Source organism: Nylanderia fulva, unplaced genomic scaffold (assembly GCF_048542155.1).
Source record: "Nylanderia fulva isolate GAGA-0341 unplaced genomic scaffold, ASM4854215v1 Scaffold31, whole genome shotgun sequence".
Lineage (NCBI taxonomy): Eukaryota > Metazoa > Arthropoda > Insecta > Hymenoptera > Formicidae > Nylanderia > Nylanderia fulva.
In genome coordinates, this window is record NW_028190379.1 from 1,470,345 (window position 1) to 1,496,110 (window position 25,766).

At 32.1% G+C, this 25,766-nt stretch overlaps 1 protein-coding gene across 1 annotated transcript in view; it reads left to right on the forward strand.

Moving 5' to 3' along the window:
- Positions 1-25,466, forward strand: part of LOC114933876 (alkaline phosphatase) — a 254,391-nt gene extending 228,925 nt beyond the window's left edge. Inside the window, exons 8-9 of the mRNA XM_085484700.1 lie at positions 11,554-11,675; positions 22,207-25,466. Of these exons, the coding sequence (XP_085340826.1) occupies positions 11,554-11,675; positions 22,207-22,605 (521 nt within the window). The 3' untranslated portion in view covers positions 22,606-25,466. The remainder of the gene's footprint in view (positions 1-11,553; positions 11,676-22,206) is intronic.
- The last annotated feature ends 300 nt before the right edge of the window (positions 25,467-25,766 follow it).

The window sequence follows — 25,766 nt, forward strand, 5'->3', positions numbered from 1 at the left end:
AGGAAATAAATGCGAGAGAAAAATATAGATCCGAAAGTCGCTGAATCGGGAAACGAACTTTAAAAAGGTATTTAATTCTAACGAAAAAATTATAGTTTCGTTGGGATAACGCACTGTCATCCGCGATTTGGCTCTTATTGTCTGTTTATATATTTTAGATTTATATTTTAATATATTTTATATATTTTAATTGATATTTTTAATTCTATTAATTTATTCTCTCTAATAATATTTAATAACATTTTTAAATATAACATTTTTAGGAATTATATTATGATTTACGGACAATAAAATATTTTATACAATATAATATTTTTTGATAAATTTAAAGACATATATTGACGAATTATTTAATCTAAATTAAATCTATTCGAGAAATCCATATATATATATATATATATATGGATTCCTCGAATAGATTTAATTTAGATTAAATAATTATTAATTTATTCTCTCTAATAATATTTAATAACATTTTTAAATATAACATTTTTAAGAATTATATTATGATTTACGGACAATAAAATATTTTATACAATATAATATTTTTTGATGAATTTAAAGACATATATTGACGAATTATTTAATCTAAATTAAATCTATTCGAGGAATTCATATATATATATATATATATATATATTGACGAATTATTTAATCTAAATTAAATCTATTCGTGGAATCCATATATATATATATATATATATATATATATATATATATGGATTCCGCGATTTGGCTCTTATTGCCTGTTTATATACTTTAGATTTATATTTTAATATATTTTATATATTTTAATTGATATTTTTAATTCTATTATATAATTTATTCTCTTTAATAATATTTAATAACATTTTTAAATATAACATTTTCAGGAATTATATTATGATTTACGGGCAATAAAATATTTTATACAATATAATATTTTTTGATGAATTTAAAGACATATATATATATATATATATATATATATATATATATATATATATATTACGATTAAAAAGGATATTTGATTAGTCAATTTAATTTAAATCTTTGTTTTTTTTTCTATAAAGCAAGGCTTTAAATAAATTCAAAAGTATTGTCTGTGATAAAATACAAGCTCGTAATTATCCGATACTAATTGAATTCATGATTACATTGCCGCCAAGCGGCTTGATTTCCATTGATTTATCCAATTCGCGCATCAGTATAGAATCCGAGATATAACGAAATGAGTTCAACTAGGAGAAGGAAGAGAGATCTCTTTCAGTGTCTTTTAATTTAATTTACTTGCAAAATCTTCTTGGAATCCGCGGAAAAGTTGTGCAGGATTTAATCCTGCGGTTTCTGTATAAAATCGTAAAATTAAATCCAAAATCAGTAATTGTGTTAACAATCAAATAAGCTGAGTTGTGAATTTATTTTAGAAATTTTAATTGGGCAATTAAAATAGAGTATGATCGATTGTTACATAAAGAATAAAAATGCGAGTACATCGATTCTGGAAAAGTTTCTAAAAAGGTTCGTAGAGTGTTTGAAAGAAAAATAGCTGTAGATACGAGATCTTCTGTACTTTTTGCAACTTTTGTTCTTCCTTTTTTCTTCGCTCTTTTTTTTACATATGTTCAGACTAAAATTTATATTAAATAATCTTTATTTGTTTTTTTTTTATTTTAGAAAGTTATGGTCTAAGCTTAATTGATTGATGTAACGTTATACATTTTTTTCTCATATATTTTTATAGAATCTGTCAGATAGAAAAAATGCGTTATCCTTTCCGCTGGTCGTCTCCTATATGGGATTCTAAAACAAATATTGCGTCATATGTTCTATGACGTATTTTTATATCTAACCTTTTTTTTATATTCGCGAATACAAATAACATCGTAAATTTTCGATGTATATAATTTTGAAAATTAAATGAAAAAAATAATTTGGATAATAATTTAAAAGATATTTTAAAATAAAAATTATTTTTCTCGCGCGCAGCATTCTCACCTTGATTTTACGGAATATAACTATTTGGAAAACATTGTCCAAGTTGAATAAGAATTGCAGTTCGACAAAGTAATCAAACAGACGAGGTGCTCGGCGTAAGAATGGCCGATGTATCCGATGTATACCGAAGCAGGAAATAAACGCGAGTTCTTAGGGACTTGCAAAACTCGCCCGCAGCGTATCCGCATTCGGGCGAAATGGTTAAGCTCGTTTATGTGGGACAGCAAGTAGAGCAAGAAAATTTTCAGTTACTCGCTTTTCGTTCCTCTGCAAGCGAAGCAACTCTCATTTAAATGTCCGGACTGCGTTGAAATTATTTGTACTTCTCGCTATATTAATTAGCTCCAACAGAGAAAACTGTGTGACAAAATTTACAAATATTCCTTGGAAGATTAACGTTTATATTTTTATATATAGGCACTCTTTTTAGACAAAAGATCATTTATATAATGTACGTAAAATCGCGAAAGTTATTTAAATTGAGACAATACAATAATTTTTCAGTTATATTATCATTTATTATTAGTTTTTTCTAATGATTTTTAAAATAATTACAAGTATTATGACTGTAAAATAAAATTAATGAAACAAAAAGTGAATAATTGAATATTCTAAAATTTTGACAGATGATCTCTAATGTCAATTTAATATTATGATAAAACAAATTAATTTATCGTAATACTACACGCTTCATTTTAATATCCGAAGAAAATCTTTTTACACTAAATGACGTTATTGTCAAATAATTGAAACAAACAGTGAATAATTGAATATTCTAAAATTTTGACAGATGATCTCTAACGTCAATTTAATATTATGATAAAACAAATTAATTTATCGTAATACTACACGCATCATTTTAATATCTGAAGAAAATATTTTTACACTAAAAGACGTTATTGTCAAATTAATGAAACAAAAAGTGAATAATTGAATATTCTAAAATTTTGACAGAGGATCTCTAACGTCAATTTAATATTATGATAAAACAAATTAATTTATCGTAATATTACACGCTTTATTTTAATAATATCTGAAGGAAATCTTTTTACACTAAAAGACATTATTGTCAAATTAATGAAACAAACAGTGAATAATTGAATATTCTAAAATTTTGACAGATGATCTCTAACGTCAATTTAATATTATGATAAAACAAATAAATTTATCGTAATATTACACGCTTTATTTTAATATCTGAAGAAAATCTTTTTACACTAAAAGATATTATTGTCAAATTAATGAAACAAACAGTGAATAATTGAATATTCTAAAATTTTGACAGAGGATCTCTAACGTCAATTTAATATTATGATAAAACAAATAAATTTATCGTAATATTACACGCTTTATTTTAATATCTGAAGGAAATCTTTTCACAGTAAAAGACGTTATTGTCAAGATCGCTATCTTCGTGAGAAAGTATAAGCTTGAGATGTCTCCGATGCGGTTTGAATGAAACGACCACGGTCATTCGAAGTTCAACAAAAGCGTCGCCACTTGTGTATGTATCACCGGTTTTAGAGTCCTATACAGAGGGTGGCCATAGGATGGCGCCATTTCTTCCTGCCGGCGGATCCTGTAGAATATCTCGGAAAGAGATTTATGATCCGATCGTCGCGCATCGATCAATTAAGCTTAAACCACAATTTTTCAAAACGGAAAAGCGCGCATGTAGGGAGATTATTTAATTTAAATTTAAAGTGTCACGCAAAGAAAGGCAGACAGAACAGTTGCATATTGCAGGATATCTCGCGTCTATTTTATTCCCAAACTGTGAAGATCTTTCCGGAGAGATACGAAAGCCGTGTATTCGCATTAATGTGATTTGCAGCACAATGTTTGATCGCAATAATTTCCGCGTGATCTTTTAACGAAGCTTGTATAATCCTTCTGCCCTTTAATTCCGGATATTTGAACACGTGTTGCGCACATTTATCCAAAGATTCTCGCAACTGTGATCTATGCATTGCAGCTGGCGTAAGCCATTAAAAGTAATCTCATTAAAACTTAATAAGTATCATAAAACACAGGAACAAAACCAATTATACCATTGAATTCTTGATGAACGTTTTTCTTTTCTTTTACGATAAATCCTTCAATATGTGTAAAGTTCTTGGCCGAGTGTGAGGATAAATAAAATGTTAAAAGATGTACGAGTAATGGACGCAAAACCGTGAAAGAATGATGTAATCAGAGTTGCGCAAAATTTCTTGAAAACGCGAAACTAAAACCCTTTGAAATCTTTTTATAGAAATTAATGAAAACCGACTCCTAATTGTTTTAGCATTGCAAAAATAAAAGATTCCCTGCATTCTAGATACATACTTTTGTGCGAAATGAGAGTAAAAATAAAGAAAATAAGCTAAAATTAAAAAAAAAACATTAATAAAATGTGTTTTTTCTAATTTTTTAATCTTATTAAAAAACAACAGAGTATAAAAGACACTAAAGTAAACGTGCAAACGTGCATTTTGCGCAAATACGTGGGCAACACGGTATAAAGTATTTTCTTCGCAGAGCTTTTTGTGAAGCTCTTGGCGAAATAGTTAACGTCTTAATGCTTTCATGAAGAGCATCGCTACGTCAAGCTTCTAATGAGCACATAACGTATATAAAGAGAAATCTGCCGAGTTTATTTCGCTGTGGAGTCATTGAAAATCACGAGCGTGGATGCAGAAGCAACAGGAAAAGCGAAAAGCAGCACAGCGTCTTGGCTGCGTTTGATTAAAGATCCTGGTACAACATTTGACTGATTATAACTAGCTGCGCACTCCAGCCTATTACGGGTAAAATGCAATTACGGCAAGGATCGTACTATATACTCTACGTATTATTATAATATATATATATATATATATATATATATATATATATATATATAGATAGATACAGGGTGTAACAAAAACATGTTTTGGAAACATGACATTTTACAACAAAAGTTTCATACAAAAATTCCAAAAAGAATTATTTTAAATTATTTTTAATGAAATTATTATAAATTATTATTAAATAAATTATTATAAATTATTATTTTAAATTAATATTTTATTAATAATTATTATTTTAAATTAAATTATTTTTCATTAAGTATTTTGCGAGTTATGAGCCTTGACGTTTACAGTATTTTGACATAAAATATAAAATATCTTGTGAAATATTTATTATAATTTTCAGTACTTTAATATTTCGTACTTTAATAATCGTACTTAATATTTTTGTACACAGAATCATGAGATCAATCGATTGGTAAAATGTGTGTGTAATTTGCAACATATTTTTTTAAAGCAACAATGTAATAAAAAATAGGAGGTTTCATTAAAAAATCAAACCGATAAAATCATTAAATAGGTCATTTTAAATTCTACAACTTTTGTATATGAAACATTTTTTTTGTAAAACGTCATGATGCTTTTCCAAATGTTTGATCGCGAATTCAACCATTTGAAATAAAAGAAATCTGCGGACGGATTCTCACTCTGAGCACAGATGCACAGTAGAAAAATTTGTGTTATCTTGTTAAAAACGGTCCTCGTTCAAATGTTTGTGTTAAATATTTAAGACATTCATGTATTAATTTAACATATTACTGTTCTGCTAATTGAACTTAAATGTTAATTTATTAAAAGAACTGAAAAAATGTAAAAATAACACAATGTTCATCTATTTTTCATTTTACACAATAAATATGTTCTGCTTTATTAGTGACAAGATTTTTCTGATTGATTTTCTTTTTTGTAATATAAGTAGGGATGTTAAAATCTACAATTAACATTTTTTTGTCTTAATTTTTACATTAAAATTATGTTAATTTTACACAAAATTTATTTCAAATTATTTAAAGTTTGCATTTCTTTTTTAAAATATTAACACAATATTTGTGTCTCCATTTAACATATCCACATTATGTTAAATTAAGAGAAAAATGTCTGTGGACCGTTTGGGATATGTGCATGATATCTGTTAAATTGAACAGAGTGAGAACTGCGCCGCGATTAATTCGCTAAGAGCTACGACGGGACTCGCTTGCCACCTCGAGCGGAAGAGCGCTTCTTCCTTATGCCAATCGTCATTGACTGCCCGGTGAATTCCCGAAGAAATGGGTCAGGACGAGGAGCAACGGCCGGGCAATCCGGGGAGTGCGTTCGTCTCTATCGCGACGATTTATCACCATAAATTCAGAAGAGTGCGAGGAAGTGGCGTGATGCTTTTCGCGAGGAAACCGGAGGAAGGTATCGCGCGTGTTATTCTATGAAAGGCACGAAATTCAGTTAAGCGAATCCGAACTTCTTGGAATACCGCGAATTAGTCGTCCGGCACGTCAGGCCCAGGTCGACACGCATAGGACATTAAAATATTATGTATGTACATTGCGATACCATCGGCATGCGATATCTAGCTGGACGAAATTAACTTGGGAATTTCAATTCATGTACGTCAGAATTTTGAAAAATTCTACGGCACATGAATGGGACATGAATATTCAGTTGGGAAAGCACTTTTGATTTCATGAAGAAGAGAGAATGCCTGGAAAGAGTGATTTAAACGACTGGAATTAAAAATTATTTATTAAAGTATGGAATTATTAAATCTAAATTTGACGTTTCAACTGAAGTGGCTGCACTAGTTCAGAATTTATCACCTTCCTTTCAATTGTAAAAAAGGCAAACTCTGCGAACCAGTGCAGCTGAAAAGAACAGCCCTTTGGTGCGTGTGCTTTTCATTACAAATATCAAAAAATTCTCCAATAATTGCATTAAATATTTCGGAAAAGTTATTACATTCGAAAAAAAATAGCAAACAAAAAACGATTGAATTCCAGAACTGATTGGTGCAAAATGGTGGTCTAAATAATTCTTGCCTCTTTTTCTCGTACATATGTATATAAAAAAAAAGTTGGAACATGCGTGCTTATATAATCGAAACTAATCAAACCGCGTTGCTGGAATATTTTATATGCGGGAGGTCCCTCGTTGGAATTCGCGAAATGTTCGTAAATCAGTTCGGCTATGTCCTGTCGGACCTATCGTGCCAGGACGATATGGTCTGGTCCTGGGGCGGAAAGGGGGAGGGGGAAGGTTCGCGGCACGCCACGCGGGAGAGGCCCGCGACCTATTAACTCAGAAATATATAAGATCACGGAAGCATATCACGGAGAGTTGCGGAAAGTTATGCGATAGCGGCCGCTCACGAAGGTGCATACGGCTTCTTCGAGTGGAAGTTAAATTATACAGTGGATCCCCTCGACTTTTGTGTGTCGGCGGGACTATGAGAATTCTTTTATGTGCGAATTCGGCGATATCGCCGGCTTTTACGTGATCACGTGATCAACTGAAACGCGCGGATCACGTGATCAACTGAAACGCGCGGATGGAGATTCCTATCTCGGCCGCTCGATTTCTTGTAACGCTCGTTACGGACATTTTTATAAATGCAGACTCGCTCTCGCGATCAGCTGATTGTGAGATTATGTATGTACGAAATTAAGTCGAGTCCTCGTCATTATTTATTGGCAATATTGTTTTAGTTACTTAAGAAATTTATTGTTCGCGTAAAAAAATAGACTTAAATGTTTGATTCAAATAATAATTCAGTGCAAATAATGACGTATGTAAATGATATACATTACAAATTGATGGTCAGTTTGTTGGTCGGAAAAATAATAAATAAATGTGTTATTTTTGCACTGACGACTTATTTCTACTTCATGATATACATTACTTTAAAGATTTATCAATAAAAAATATATTTATAAAATAATATAACATTTTATATTTATAAAACAAGACATATATTTATAGAATAAAATGTATTCTATAAATACAATATGTTGTTTGCCGTGCGCACGCTTTGTTTCCAACGAAAATTTATTTCCGTTGTAAATGTACGTAGAAAACATCCGCGTATGGCTCTTTACGCCTTCCTTATGATTTAGATTTATACAATATGTTTTTTGTTTTATAAATTAAATATATTTTGTTTTTTCAATTAAATATATTTAAATTGAATAATGTCTGGAATAAATATATGTAATATACTTTAGAAATATTTTACATTTATAAAAAGGAATTTTTAAAATATTTATATTTTCATAAAATAAATATAAACCTTTTACACGTTTGTTTGCACCGAATTATTCTTATTTTAACTAGGTATTTAAGTATACCATTAAGAAATAAAGTTTTTACGAGGAATTCTTCTCCATCTGCGTCAGCTGTTCATTCATCATCATACATTTTGCGTCTCAAAAGCCTTACTTACCGGATTAGATTGAGTATATGATTATACAAAAATACCGTCTCCCTTCTTTCGTGCTGAATTTCATGCCATAACGCTGCCATTATCGACGTGTAATTTAGTTCGTACGGCCCGTAGTCTCTCGGGCTTGAATTTGCTTTTCGAAATAGCCTATGTGATGGCACAATATACTTCAGAGCATTAATTAATACTTAATGGCACAATATTGCCGCATAATCGGCTCAGCTATATTGCGTAAAGCATTACCGTAACAGCGTGGCCTAAAACCGCAATTCGATATCGTTAGATAGTGGTGGTGGATCGTCCAATATGACTTTTCTTTACCGACAAAAGGATCATCCTTGATTGCGAGTTTCACGAGCGCGCATTTCGTCGTTAACTTTACATCGCGTAATTTCATATAACGCGCGATGTCGATGAAACGTCACATTGTTTATGACATTTTCGAGTATCTCTGAAAAATATCTCGCCATGCAAACGAGCGGGGTAAATAAAAAAATTTATGATTTCAGCTGAAATGAGCTTTCTCTGTCGAGCTTGATTAATTTGTCAAATTGAAGATCACGCGATTTCGAATAATTTACTCGTGCTTTTTTTCTCAGCGGTGTTACACGTGTAAATTACACGTTCTCTGTAATTTAAAATACAACGTGTATCCCATCGATTTATTGATCTTTCGCTCTGTTGGCTTAAAACGTTGCGTAGTTAAACATCGCGAGAGTAAATAAAACTATTTACGACAATTTCCGCCCCGTTAACCGCTTCATCGAGTAATCTTGTAAATAAACGTTGATTCCGCGATTTGATAGACACACAGAGCTTTCATTTACGCATTCCGAACTTTCTATATCCTTCGAGTATATTTTTCGGGCTCGAGAACTTCGAGGAAAATCGTTTCGGCGCATCTTGAAAGTCACGCTCGCACGTATACACCTACTTATCCCGGCACGAGTTTACTTTGCCAGATCTCCGGGGGTAGACTGCAGGATATTACTTTGCCGACTTCGTGATCCTATATCTCCCCCAGCCCCTTCCAGTCGTACAAGTGTAATTCGCGAGTTCCAGCCCCGAAAGGAACGCAAAGCTTCATTTCGTTCCGGACGCGCTGTCAGGACGGCCTGATGTAAGCGGCGCATTTCGCTATCCTGACGTAGGGCATTACACGTCAGGTCGGACGTTACAGATGGGCAATTAAAGTGTTACAACCTACCCCCCGTGAAGTGCTTAGCGCCGGCGGAATGCGCCGTTGTTTACCGTAACGAGGGGGCATCTTTTCTTTTCACGCATAATTCAACAGCCTTATCAGCGAGATGCTTCAGCACGATCGAAATCATTTATTTTCATAATCGAGAATTTTATTTGTCTTTGGAAATGAAATTTTTTTAGATTCTTTCCTGTGTGTGTATTTTAAAAAGAAAAGTAGTCTTCATTCAGTTTAGACAAGTGAGAGCCAGATATCAGTTTCAAGGAATAATTCATTTTTTATTGTGCAGAGGACCCTTATTTTTCTTAGTACGATATATATTAAAAAATTCATTAAATCTGAAAATGTTAGAGATTTTATTTTCAATAAACTCCGCTGTCTTTCCCTTCCGAAAAATAAAATCTTAAATTGAAATTTATTTAATTTTTTAGAAAGAATTAATTTCTTTTAACTTGTTGCAATTTGTTATGCACAGGGTATTAATTTTTCTTGGTATAATATCAAAAATTAAATAAATCTCACACGATTCAAATTTTATATTTAATAGACCTAAAGAGATTTTTCTCCTAAAGAGATTTATTAAAAATAAAATCTCAAATTGAGATTGAATTAATTTTTTTTAGATAGAATTAATTTTTTATTGTTGTTGGAATTCATTGTGTACAGGACATTAATTTTCTTACGATACCAAGAAATAAATCTCATCCAATTCGAAATTCTATTTTTAATAACTTCTTCTGTCTCTTCTAAAGAGAGAGATTTATTAAAAATAATTTAATTTTTTGTCGAAACTTGTTGCAATTTGTTGTGCACAGCGTACACATTTTTCTTGGTATAATATCAAAAAGTTAAATAAAAATCTCACAATTCGGATTTTACTTATACTAAAGAAGTTTGTTAGAAATAAAATCTCGAAATTTTAACGAAAAATTAATTTTTCCTCTAACTTTCCAATTAAATTAAAGATCCTGAAATCTTTTTTTCGATACATACACTTCTCAGATATTATTTCTCTAAATGCCGCAACGTGTAGAATAAATACAATCAGCTGGTCGAGATTATTAAAGTTAAGGAACCGCAGACATTTTGACAAATAGATCGACAAACCATTAGGAATAATTTCCTTTCGTTTTCGCAGACTTATTCCTGGTTATACCAAGATACTAAACGGCACGCGAAACGATGTTGGGTGTATGCGCATCAGTCAGGGAGTCATGGCGTGCAGCGGCAACAAACGTGCAATTACTCCGAAGAAACAAGGAGGAGTATGTTTCGGTCTATCGGGCGTAAAATGCGAGGGCGGGTTTAAAGAGAAGCGGCAGCGAGCGTCCCCGATTAGAGTGAAACGCCGCGCAAATAAACGGTCGAATTATACATTGTTAAACGACGGACGGAAACCTGAAACCGGCATTCGCGGCCCTTGCGGCTGCTGCTGCTGGTCTATTTTTTGAAGGTGGCTCTCTTACCGGAGAGAAAGAAAAAGCACCTTGAATAAAACATATCCACCGCCGGGCATGTCCCGGAGTCTCTCGACTCATCCCTTCGCCTTATATAGAGTCTCTCTCTACATCTTCTTCTCTTTTTATTTTTTTTATTTTTATTTTTATTTTTTTTTTTGAAGGTGTCCTGACGATTCTCGGACGTTAAAAACGTTCTTAACGCGCAAGATCATTCGGACCGCATCGCGTAATAGGATAGGAACCATGGTAGTAATAAGGTAAACGCGTCGAGAGAAACTTCTCTAATAGAGTTTACTATCGCGGAAACCAGATGGTCGCAAGTGTCACAGTCATCGCGTCCTATATTTAACGCATTTGTGATTTTCTTTACAAGCGCAGGGCAAACTCGAAACTCGCTTAAGCGAACTAAAATTTAATTTTAATCATCAAACGCCCCGACGTGCAACGTAACATTTAACAAATTTCGTAAATACATATATATATATATATATATATATATATATATATCGATGAATCAGTCATAAAAGTGACGGATTGATAAAAATTTAGAATCATCGCTTATAGGGTTTCTCCCGGACAAACCCGTTGATTTGTCGAAACGATTAATCGCTGACAAAATAATAACCCCGATTAATTTTTTTCTCTCCCTCTCAGGCTCTGACAGCAAGTTGTCGGACATTGACGGACAGCCCTATACCACGTTGCTGTACAGCAACGGCCCGGGTTACACGCAGCCGCGGAACATCCTGCGGGAAGCTGGGAAGGATTCCATTCAGGTAAGGGAGGATTCACTCTCATTTCCGTACGCGCGGAAGGAAACCTATACGCCCGGTGTTTATTGGATCGGAGAATGATCGAGTGGCGAAATCGAGGCCGCGCGCGAAAATCCATCACGTACTATCGCCGTGCGATCGTGAAACTCCCACGAGGGGATCTTGAAATACCGCCGTTAGATGGTGCGCTGGCAATTTTTAATCTCGTCGTAAAATTAAAAGACAGAGTTCATCACATCACGGGATATATATATATATTTGAGTTGAATTTAATTTACAACGTTACTTTCGAAAGAGAGATATAAAATGTATGTAAAGATATACGTAACATTCTATACAGGGTGTCCGGTAACTAACGGACCGACGATTACAAATGGATTTTTTGATCAATTTGGGAACGATTTTTCCTCAGCGAAAATGTCGAAAAAGGTCATCATTTTTTACAACTTTCCAATATTTGTCATTATGTATCTTTATAACTAAGCCTCAAATTAAAATTTTATTATAGTAAACTCTACCTGAAATTAACTGAAGAATGTAATTATGTTAGACTTTTAACTCCAAAACATTTAGTTTTCAAAAGACCCCTTTTTTTTCAATCGCTTATAACTCGAAAATTATTGACTTCTCAACATTTTTGCTAAGGAAAAATCGTCTTCAAATTGGCCAGAGAATCCGCCCTTAATAATTGGTCCGTTAGTTACCGGACACCCTGTATATCAAAACCCATATGACAAAAATTTGCTTCAACTTTTTTCGGAATATAATGTGTAACTTTAGATATATGTTATAAGTAGTTTCAAACGAAATGTTCTGTTCTTTAAGTAGTGTAAATATATCGAATTAATGCTGACCATGTCTGTTTTACCGACTTTGAGTTCAAGGGCTTTTATTTTATTGGCTATACAGATTGAAAAATCCTTCTCCACAATTAAAGTACTGATCATAATGAACGGGGAGCGCTGTAATTTCGTATAAAAGACTAATAAAAGTTAAAATATTACAGTTTTTTATCGACCTCGTGCATCAGTTCATAATAATACTTATTTAATACAAAAGTTCTGCAATTTATATCTGCACAAAATATGGCGCTTCCCAATCGAGATGACATGAAAGAATAATACACTTTCGTTGTGGAGATGTTTTCAATCAAATATTCAATAAAAAATGAACCTAACATAACTTAAAGTCAGTAAAACAGAACTAAAACAGAGCTCGAAAGAAAGGATTATATAAATTTTATGAACCTGATCGCGATAATTATCTTTCTGGAAAAAGTGCTAATTTTGCAGTGTTTCTAATGTCTGTCGAGAGAAAAAAATGGTTTTTTTTGTTAATAAACAATTTTAAAAAGGGAAATGAATAATTTACGAAGAGAAATTGCAAGAGCGGGATATGAAATATTTTTACAAGAAATTTAATATAAGTTATCTGGTTTATTTATTTTCATGTGTGTGTGTGTGTGTGTGCTATATTTTTGACTGATATATGTATATACATATTTTTATCTATATTTATGTACAATATATACCTGACAATTCCACCTGCGCATTTGCCCGTCGTTTATCGATTTAATCTCCTTCGTTAAAAATAACTTTATGCGAGAATTCGTATTTATTCTTTCGATTGTGCTACGTTACATCACGCGGAAGTATTTCTCGGCAGCCATTTTCGTACATAGCGTATATTTACATAAAGATTTGAATTTATATTAATCTGTAAACAAAAATATTTCGCCGCGTATTTTAACAGCTATCCGCAATTTCTCTCGTATAGTTTTATACCATTTTGCTTTTACTATTCGGAGGCAGAGAGGTATATTTACACTACGGATATCATTTGACATCGCTGAGTTATGTCGCGAAACGCAGGGTAGATCATTCTGCGCTTTTATTCGCTTTGCATTATCATACTGAACACGTATGTGCAATAATTTAGTCTCCGACGTGTGGATACGAATAAATTTTATTGTACAAATCCTGCACGCGTTGTTTATAATTACGGTACCTTATATAAACATAACATACCGTACGTTTCACTGCAAGATTAATATAAATTAAATCTTGATTAATAGAGAGTATCATGACATATTTAAATACGAAATATACAAAATATGTCGAAAGTATATATTTTATTTTTTTTTTTTATATAGAATTTTATTTTACAGCTACTTATATTATAAGTGAAAAAACGGTGCAGTAATTTTGGTTGAAAGTTTCATTGTCAAGATGTTTAATATTAAGATTCGAAAAGTTGCAAATACGGTACTAAATTTTTCTCTTTGTTATTATTATTATTATTATTATTATTATTATTATTATTATTATACTATTATTATTATTATATCCGTAGTGATATTAAAAATCGGTTTTGTCGGGATCACAGATTCGCAATAGCAATTCGTGCGACCTTCTCGAAATGCATTGAGAAAATTCGTTCTGAAGTTATAAGAATATCATCTGGCGGTGACTCTTGAGCATGATTTTATTCAATTTCTCGAAATGTCCCGTCAGAGTGAATCGTCATAAACGGTAAGTGGCCCGGGGAAGAAACTGATTAAAATCTGGATGGCTATTAGGGCGATAAATTACGTCGACTTTCCTCTCTCTCTCTCTTTTCGCCAACGATCGATTACAAGGACGGAGCACGGAATATTTCGTCACCTTAAGTGATATTGAAGCATAATAGTCAGACATTACGAAAGTTCCAAGAATTATGTAATTTTTATGACATATTTTGAACGAAACATTTAATATATAAATTATTAAGCTAGAAATTTTGCTGAATAACATCATGAAATACTCATAGTTAATTAATTGCATTCATATTTTTAGTAATTTTTTCCCCCAAAAAATATATAGAAATATATATATTTGCATAAAAGAAATATACATATAAAATAATTCCACACTGCATATTATTCTACAAAAAATTAATTTACACTTTCTATTGAGAATTTGTGTTATAAAATTTTGAATTTTATTTAGGCTCTGAAAAAATGACTAATTAATACATATTTAGTTCAATACTGTCAAATGAATCATATATTTGAAATAAATAAATATTTATTTGTTTTGAAAAGAATTTTCTTATATCAAATAAATATTATTAGTTTCAAATAAATGATTTATTTTGCAGTATTGAAATAAATATTTATTCAAATTAAATCAATTTTTTTCAGTGAACATCTTAAAAAATAATAATATTAATACATTAATTGTAAAAATTGAATAGTTGATTATTTAAGCCATTACTTGAAAATGTGTTCAGTTTGAGATGCCGGAAACAGGTAAGGACCAAGGTTTCCGAAATATCATAATTTTTCAGCGAAACAATAAATATTGCAGCGTGATTTACTGGCGGCTCGTTTTATGCATCGCAGTTTGGGAGATAAGTATCGCCGTAAACTGTGCTTACTTTGCCGATTACGTCTGTTAAAATGTATGTAATGCAAGAATTCGATTCGCATAGCTCAGTCTGGAGAGATGCTTAGGATAATATCGTATAATACTGCTACGACAGTATCGTGCAGCTCCCGTTCGGTTGCATTTCCCCGGACTATTATGTAAAGGCAAATTCTCCCTCGCATAAATCGATATCCCGCGAAACAAGAAGCGGCCGTATTTTACATTGGGAGATTGCTTCCGTTTTACGGGAATGTGATTTACACGGTGAATGTCAGATATGCATTAAAGCCGTAAATCTGGATCTACGGAGCGATATTAGCAGCAAATTTCATGATCATATACGAAGTAAACGCGGTAAACGTGCACGCGACGATGACAGGGTAAGCAACGACCTTTAATTTCCAATCAAAATTGTTTATCACGAGAACACATATACGGAGAACGGACTCAACGTATATAACCATTTATTTCTGTAATCTTTATCTAAACACAGTAGAAAAATTTCTGTTATCTTGTTAAGAACGGTCCCCGTTCAAATTTTTGTATTCAATATTTGACACATTTATGTGTTAATTTAACATATTACTGTTCTGTTAATTTTATAATTGAACTTAAATGTTAAATTATTAAAACAACTGCAAAAATGTAAAAATAACACAATGTGCATCTGTTTTTAAGTTTACACAATAAATATATTCTGCTTTATTAGTGACAATATTTGTCTGTTAAAATTTACAGAAAAAAAATGTTAATTTTCTATTTTATAATATAAGTGGGGATGATAAGATCTAAAATTAACATATTGTTTGTTAAATTTTACATTAAAATTATGTTAATTTTACACAAAATTTATTTCAAATTATTTGAAGTTTTGCATTTCTTTTGTGTTAAAATATTGACACAATATTTGTGTCTTCATTTAACATATCCATATTATGTTAAATTAACAGAAAAATTTCTGTGGACCGTTTGAGACATGTAATATCTGTTTTTAATAGAAAATTTTCAACTGTGAACGAATTGAGTTCACAAAACAATTTGAAATAACAAAAATGATAAAAGAACATGTAAATACAATCATGATATTTGTAACAGTTCAATTTAAAATTTGTTCCAATTTGAAGCTGGAAAAACCTTATCGAAACGAAAATTGCAATTTAATATACGAGATGATACTGAATCGGCAGCTCGATTAACAACTCGATATTTTTGGCATCGAAAAGGCGATTTCGAATTTTGTAAAAAAGACCAATGAAATTCTATATCTGGGCTAATTCCGGGTCATTCGGCATAATGTTTGCTATGTATTTATATTACAAAACGCTCTACAAAATTCCCACAGCGCATTTTATATCTACACCGACATCGTACAAATAAAAAGCAGATAAAGAAGGTTATTATCTACTCCAGTAATTTGTGTCAGTAATTACACGCTATAGGAGTTAATACTTGATATCTGGTACGAATTAAATATCGTATACCCGAGCTGATATCGAGCCGTTTTAGTTTACGTTCGATTCTTTCCGTTCGCACAAAATATGTGAGCAGCTTCAACTTTCGCTTCAATAATTCGCCGGTTCGCATTTCTTTTTTTTTCTCGCTCGCATTGGAATCAGTAAAAAAATTCAGCATTTAGTGCCCTTTCCAAAAACACTGGAATTTATTTGCACATTTAATATAAAAAAATAAAAATAACAAAAAAATAGAATTTAAAAAATTAATTACATTAGCATATATTCTTGCATATCTTCTTAAAAGTAGTACAAATCTGCTGGGTTGCGCATCGCCGACTTCGTCCGGCTTTGTATGAAATATCCGTCTCTCGCAGATGTCTTAAGGGTAGTTCCCTTTGCGTTCATTGGCATAGAGTTTTTGTTCCGCGCGAAGCAAGTATTCCCTTTTATTTTCTGCCAGCCGAGCTTTATCTTGCGATAAAGAAACGCGGAGCGGAATAGAAATTTAAGATCCCGATTTTTCAACATTTATTTCCCTCGAAAAATATAAAAAATTACGAACTGTATACGCGCGGTGGTTAGTGTTTAAATAAAGTATTTTAAAAAAACTATTTAATTATTCAAATACGTATTTATTTCGATACTTTTATATTTATTTTTATATTTTTATATTTATATTTTTATATTTATTTTTATATTTATTTTATATTTATTTCAATACTTTTTTTACACGTCACTTATTAGAAATTAATAATATTACTTTAGTATGATTAATAATACTAATTTGGTGTGAAAAATATTTATTTAATATAAAAAAATCTTTAAAACAGAAACATTTATTTGAATTGAGTAGTTTTTTCAGTGTAGAAATTTGTTACAAAACTAGCTGATAAACATGGTTTAATGCCGCTTTGCTCTATATTTTGCAGATAAAATAAAAATGCGCGAGATAATGGTAAATTAAATAGCCAGTTGAATTTGCTGCAGCGTTAAAGGTCCCTCGAGCAAGTTACATCGTTATTATTGCTTTTATATCTGATTTTCTTGTTTGTATATGTTTCAGTATGAGAGAGAGAGCACTCGGTGCATGTCCGTAGATTTTGTTGCCGGAAATAAAGTCTCGCTTCTCGCGATATCTCGAGTCTTTCGCGTTATCCGATGGAAACACCGACCTTACGATGTACCACGATGGGGTAGATAACGCTAACCTCTTACGATATTTAACGCTCCTCTCCGACGAGAACTGTAATTCCTTAAGACGCCATCTCCCAGTTACTACGTCTTGTCCCTCCCTGGTAAGTTGCCTTACGCAATCATTGCCGCCGACGGGATTTTTCCCAAGGGAGGATGCGTGGAACGCCGGGATTTTTATTTGCTTATTTGGAGCAAACACGCGGCGGCGACTGTTCTCGCCGTGTTTTAGTATTATTGCCCAGCAACTATCTCGTGGAAAAGATTCTCTTTGGAAGAGAGAGCTGGACTATGTTTCTTTTATTTTTATATCTATTATTTGTCTTTTACAGCCGTGTACTTATATGTCTTTACAAGTTGTAGCTGTAGATAAAGCAACGTGACCGAACTTTAAGCTATTCTCGCGAAATTTCGGGGACTGTAATGCATCTCTTTGCATTTTATTCTTATTCCAGAAATGCCGAGAGTATCTGCCAGCGCTTGCAGAATTTATATTTCGACTAGTGAACATTTTTTTCATAAATTATTTAATTTAAAACTTTTATTTTTTCGTACATAATTTTCTTTCGATCTTACAATTAAATTTCGAGACATCTGAAAAGAGGTATAAATTTTTAATATAAAATAATGATACATCTAAATCATGATTTTTATATTGTTACTTTAATTGGATGCAGAAGCATTAATTATTATTATATATATGTAATTATAATAATAATAAAATATATGTAATAATATATTGTATATATACATGGAGAGAATTTTTCGTTATATTTTCGCAAAACTCACTAGAAATTTTATCATGTTTGGTAATTAGCCGAAAATTACCATGCTGCATGTTAATTGAAAATATTATACTGCATTTTAAACTTTATATAAAATATTTTATATGTTTATAGGTTTATTTTATAACTTTTTTTATATGCATTCTATTTAAAACATTTATAGAATTATAAGTTTTTAACATAGTACATGTTTAATATATTAAAATATTAAATATTAAATATCAATATTATCCTATTGTAATAGATATAAATATTTTTGATCGTGGTGCAAATGTTAATTAGACAAACTCTTATAAAATTCTTGATGAATACCCATCACGATTGCCATGATTTTCAGGGATAAATTTAAGAGAAAATTCTTTCTATGTATAATTATAATCTATATAATAATATAACAATAATTACAACCAATCTTTCTACATTTTTCATTTTACATATAATAAATGTAATATTACATAATTATAATAAATGTAATATTACATATAAAAATTTATTTACAATTACAAATGTAATATTACATATAAAAATTCATGTAATATTACAATTACAAATGTAAGATTACATAATATTACATATGTATATAATAAATGTAATATTACATAATTTATGTAATAAATGTAAAATTACATAATTATAATAAATGTAATATTATATATAAAAATTTATTTACAATTACAAATGTAATATTATATATAAAAATTCATGTAATGTTACAATTACAAATGTAAGATTACATAATATTACATATGTATATAATAAATGTAATATTACATTAATTTATGTAATAAATTCTGTACGAAGAAAGGGAAGAAAAATATTGTATTTATCTTGCTGTCGAAATTTGACACGGAGATAAAGCTGAGAAGATGAAACTAATTCCGAAGCTCTCTCTATGGCGCGACGCCTATGAACGCATTATATAGATTAGTTTCAATCAAACTTGATTGTACCTCGTCGACGAGAGGGAATTTCGCTCCGCGCGTATCTCGAATACCGATAAGCTCGTCGAGGGAAAGTAAATAAGAAAGAGAGGCTGAAATATATTATCGTCGCCAACCTCTAGCCGCATTCGTTGTCTCCCCTGAAGGTCCGGGCCATCGTGTTTCATTGCGCAAAACCACCTTCTTCCTTTCGACTCGACCGCTTCCCTTTCCCTGGTCTTTCATCTGATTGTCGAAGCGAGATCGTGGCAAAGGGTTTACGCTCGTCCCCGACGAAACGTGGAAATATTGTGAGAGAATTCTGCTGCAGCAACGCGTCTCATTTGAGTCGCGGCGGGAACCGCTGGCTAAATACAATGTGGAAAGGACTCGTAGTTGAAGCTCTCGGTGCGCGAACCCGGGTTATTTTAATTTTATTCTCATTTTAATTTTACCTCTCTTTAATTCTAAATGAGCCGGTTTCGTTAGAAACGGTACGAGTTTTAAAGCAATACGCGTTTCGATGAAAATGAGAAAAAAATAATATTTATCGCCGGTTTTTCTTTACGGGGTCTTCACGAGGTTGTGTAAAAGGAAACGTAAAAGATAGTATAAGTACAGTGATAATAATATAAATTAAATTGAAGAATGAATAAATACAAATTAAGACAAATTGTTTTAACTAGAGATATGGGTGTATTATTTTGAAAGTAAACTATCCATTGCGTATCTCGTGTTGTAAGTCGTGATAGAAGTACAATTTTGTATTTGTTCAGGAAACAATGTTTAATTTCTATTTAATTACCGAGAGAGTGCGTGACAGTTTTGCTTTGAAATAAATTATTTTCATGGAAATAAATTTAAAAATGGACACTTAATCAAAGCTTATATGTTTCTTTTTTTAATGTGCTAATCGCGTAATGGATTTTTAATGATTCTAGTATACGAGACTTTATAACATAATTTTTTAAATTTTATTTTACGAGTTAAATTGTGTACATACATACATATACTGTATATATATATATATATATATATATATATATATATATATAAACATATATTTTTAATTTCTATACATTTTCAGGAAACTAACTTTTATATGCACGCGTACATACATATATGTATGTTTCTGTAACAATTTGACGTTTCTCGTTATAAAAAAAATAATTTGTTTCAATATAAGTATAAAATGAGAATATAAATGAGAAGGAAAAAATATTGCCGGTTTTCCTTTTAACGTCATATTCTATAGATATAACCATAGTTATAAAAGCAGATTCATTAAAAAAATAATGCTTCACTACCCAGCAATCTATAAAATAATATTCTCGGACAAAACCGAGAACGGTCTTTTTTTTAACACTCTTTTAAGACATTTAAGACGTTTTTCCGCCACAAATATTTGCGCGTATCAAAATATACCCATAAAAAATACGCTTATATCTTTAACGAGAATGTTTTATTGCTCTCGTCGGAATAAAAATTCGAGAATTCTCATATAAATTTTTCTCATGATATTGAGTAATATTTGATAACATTTTTTTGGCCTTATTAAATTCACTCTCATGTAAAAAGGAAATATAAAAAATATGATTAATAAAAATATAATTTTAAATACACGGAGAGAATTTTTTATTAAAATTTATTCTGAAAATCATGGTAATCGTGGGACAAAATTTATATTTTATTATTTAATTAAAATATAAAATTAATCGAACATATTTTCGAAGAACACCATTTACACACTATTTTCATCAATTAAGCACGAATCAACACGACTCTTATCAGTCCTCGCGTATCACGTCCATTAAAGCACTCTCTCTCTCTCTCTCGGCGATTTTTAAGTTCCTCAAGGAAAAGGGACGCCCCGGAAGTGTCCGTGCACAACAATCTTCCCTTCCGGCTCTCGATTCAGTTAGTATTAGTAGCTACAATAATCGAAAGATTTTTATGAATTTCTCTGATTAACATTTACCACAATAAAAAATATTAATATGTACACATAATAAATTGTATTATTTATTTCAATATTTAATTAAAATATAAAATTAATCGAATACATTTTATATCTTAGGGTAAATTTCAAGAGAAAATCCTCTGTATAAATATAATTATAAAAGGTATCAAATATATTATAATGTTCAGTCACATTTTCGTAGAACCATAGTATTATTTATTTTAATATTTAATTAAGATATAAAGTGTAAATTTACATGTCAAACTGAACTTTCGGTTCCTATTTTTACTTTCAAGACTGTCATTTTTGCTTGGTTACAACTGACAGTTACCTGATTATTTAGTTATTTCAATATGTATTTTAATTCAACAGCCTGAAGAGGACCCAATTGATGGTCGAAACGTCGTTTCCTTTTTTTAATAAAAGAATTTTAATTTTACCGGTGTTGGTCAATCAATTCTTGCCTAATTTGGTTTTTAAGATATAAAATTAATCGAATACATTTTATATCTTAGAGTAAATTCCAAAAGAAAATCCTCTGTATAAATATAATTATAAAAGGTACCAAATATATTATAATGTTCAGTCACATGTTCGTAGAACCATTACACCATTCCCATCAATTAATCGCGAATCAACACGACTCTTATCAGTCCTCGCGTCCATTAAACCACTCTCTCTCTGCGATTTTTAAATAGTCCTCAAGCGAAGAGGGACGCCCCGGAAGTGGCCGCGCACAACAATCTTCCCTTCCGGCGGTCGGTTTAGATAGCGGTGGCTAACAATAATCGCACCTCACGACTATATATAATTACAGACGGCGGGAGTGCCGAGGGCGTGGGCGACGCACGGTGGCGAGGACGTGCCGGTGTTCGCCATCGGGCCCCTGGCGAGCACCCTGTTCTCCGGCAGCGTCGACCAGAGCTACATCCCGCACGCGATCGCCTACGCCGCCTGTCTGGCCCATCACGCCAGCCGCTGCTCACGTGATCTTGCGGGCGGCAACGCCAGCGACACAATGAGCGCCGCGCCGATAAGCTGTCCCTCGGCGGAGCCCAACAGCGCGGCGATATCCAGCGACGTGATGAACGACCAGGCGCGAAATCAGCCCACGAAATCCGCTGGTCCACCCCATCGTCCACCTCCGTCGCTGCTGCTGCTGACGATCACGACGACGCTGCTGGTTCTCCGGTGTACCTTCGAAAGGACGAGTTAATGCGCCTTTACTATCCTCCTTCCTCTTCCGCGTGTTCCAGAGTGTGGTGGAGAAGCCACTCGAGTAGCCGGGTTGTCCTGATGCGGTAATAAACGGTCGATTGAGCGACCGCAGTGTAAATTTGACGGGAGTGGCCGAGTTTCCAGGGCGAGTGTTATTATCGCTGGTGAACCGTTCAACATATCGTTTGCGCCGGTTTGCAACGATCACGCGGTTGAAAGTCATCGAGAGTTTGTTGGCGAACCAGCGAGATACGTATAAAGAGCGTAAACGTCATTTTTGCGCGTGCTTTTCTTTTTTTATTGGTTCACAGTTGGAATTTTTTTGTTCAAAATTGATATCATATGTCCCAAACGGTCCACAGAAATTTTTGGGTTAATTTAATATAATATATATGGATATGTTAAATGGAGACATAAATATTGTGTTGATATTTTAATACACAAAATAAATGCAAAACTTCGAGTAATTTAAAATAAATTTTGTGTAAAATTAATAACATAATTTTAATGTAAAAATTAATACAAAAAAATGTTAATTTTAGATTTTAGCAGCCCTACTTATGTTATAAAATAGAAATTCAACAGAAAATTTCTGTTGATAGCAGAACATATTTATTGTGTAAAATTAAAAATAGATACACATCGTTTTTACATTTTTTCAGTTCTTTTCATAATTTAACAAAGTTCAATTAACAGAACAGTAATATGTTAAATTAACACATGATCGTATTAAATATTGAACACAAAAATTTTAACGAGGACCGTTTTTAACAAGAAAACCCAAATTTTTCTACCGAACAGTGTTGAACAGAATAATAAATGCTTTTCCGCGGAGCAAAAGAGAATTAATTTTTTTATTAAAATATTTTTTTGTTTTTAATAACAAAATCGGCAGGTTCGCGCTTTGTTTCCATATGTACTTACTTTATAATATCGCAGAGACGCATTTATTATTTTATGCGATGGAAAATAAAAAGGAGAGGGTGCGCAAGAATGAATGATGTTTTATCGATGAAACAGGACGGCGTTTGGGATTCCCTTTGAAATTTTCGTCGTCGTGAAGAGAATGAAAACGTATCTGCATTCCCCGTGAGATTCCAGTCATCGATTGACAGATCGATTTGATCGGATGTTCGAACAAGAAGATCGATGCGCGACGTTGATGAGAGAGCTAAAACGTCACCCGATGGGGCGGTTATCATTCCTAAATTCCCTCGTGTATTTTCAACCTCGGTGTCTGTCTCTCTCGGGGACACGAGGAACGCGCGATTACTTGTATTATACTTCACGCAAGTTTAATTGATATACGTTCTTGTTTGAGGTCACCGAAAGATTCTACAAACTTTCCGCTAATGACTGAAACCCTCAATGAAGAGCTTTAATAAGCAGATAGGAAGTGAGGCTTCTCGCTCCCTCATATTATTTTAAGAAAGTTTATATGTGTGATTTTATATATTTTTCGATATATTTTTTCCCACTTTGATTAATTAGTCATATTTCGTATGTGAAATATATTTCCATTTTATTCGTTCTGAAAAATGTAGTTCTTGCACGAGAAGATTAATCATTAAATCATTTGATATCGATCGACTCTGCGAAATATCTCGAAATTATTACTCTTTGTAGTTTTGAACTTTTTGATCAATTTAAAAATTCATATTTTGTAATAAAAATCCATTAAAATCATCCGTTGGAAAGAGTAAAAAATGTACGTGAAATTAAACGCATATTTTTTGTCAAAAGTAATTATATTATAAAGTTTATGAACTTTATAAAGTTAAATTTATAAAATTTGCTTGAGATTCCTGTCAAATTAAATATAACACTCTTGGCGTTTTTTGATTAAAAAAAGAAGCAAAACTGATTTCGATCTGCAATTTATTAATTAATTTACCTGTCTCTCGAGCAAAGAGTTACATAATTGTCCAAAAAATACATTTCTGCCATGAGAGTAGTGTTTGTTACAACGAACCGAGTGATAACGCGGCCGATCCGATAGTAACTCTCGAATTTTTGGGGAGTTTAAGGTAAATCATAAATAAAATGTAAAATGTAAATATATTAGGAGCAAAGCAGACAATGTGTATAAATATATCTGAGACGTGCCCTCGCATCGAATCATGTAAATTACAGATAAATATATAGCGTTTAATTATCGAATCGATATGGACTCTTCGCCTCAGAACGCACGTTCACATTCCCCGATTCTCGTCACGTCTATTTCATTTTTGCACTTTGTGCAGCCGATCATTTCGAATCGGACAAGAAAGAAAAGCGTTTATAATCGTAATCAATCGATCTTTGACAAATTTCATTTCCGACGACGCGAATGAATTTTTCTACTTCGCATGTCTGACTCTATACTTGACTTGTACTACTTTCATTCCGAGTTTTTCGTAACGGAAATTAGTTTGAGACTATCCCCGAATTACGTAAGATGTTTTTAAATGATTTTTGGTACTTTCTAAGTCCCACCGTAAGATTTTCTTCCCTCTGCATCTTCCATATTATTTTACAATTTTACTAATAATGTTTTCTTAAATATTTTAACTCTGTTTCAGAGACGAAGAATTAATCAAATGTGAGTAAAATTTAAATACATTTTTTTCCACAAAATATCAAGCAACATTTTCATGATTTTTATAAAATAATTAAAATCAGTCGATACACATATATTAATCAATAAATGAAAATGAAAATCATTCATGATTTTTCGACGAAAAAAATCTTATTATAGATTTGATCTTGTCAGAACCATTTGAACCCTTCTTTTTGTCCGTGTGAGAAAATTCGAATTCCCATTCAAAAAAAAAAAAAAAAATCTGACGTAATTTAGAGATGGCCTCTTTCCAGAAGCAACTTTATCACGACGGGATTTAGAAAACAGGAATTAGAGAGAGAGAGAGAGAGAGTCGCGCGCTTTGTTTTACTCAATTAGTCAAAACAAACCGTCGCGAATCTCTCAGATTTGTCCGAATGTTTCGGAGGGGGCGAATGTATAATTGAACGATCCCAGCCCGCTTGTCTTTCGAAGCACATTCGTAACAGAGCTTTGCGCGAGAAAATCGAGATTCGCCGACGCGACGCGACGCGACGTGACGCCGGGGATTCTCATGTATTTGTGACTAGCACCGAGGGAATTGCAGCTGCAAGCTGCAA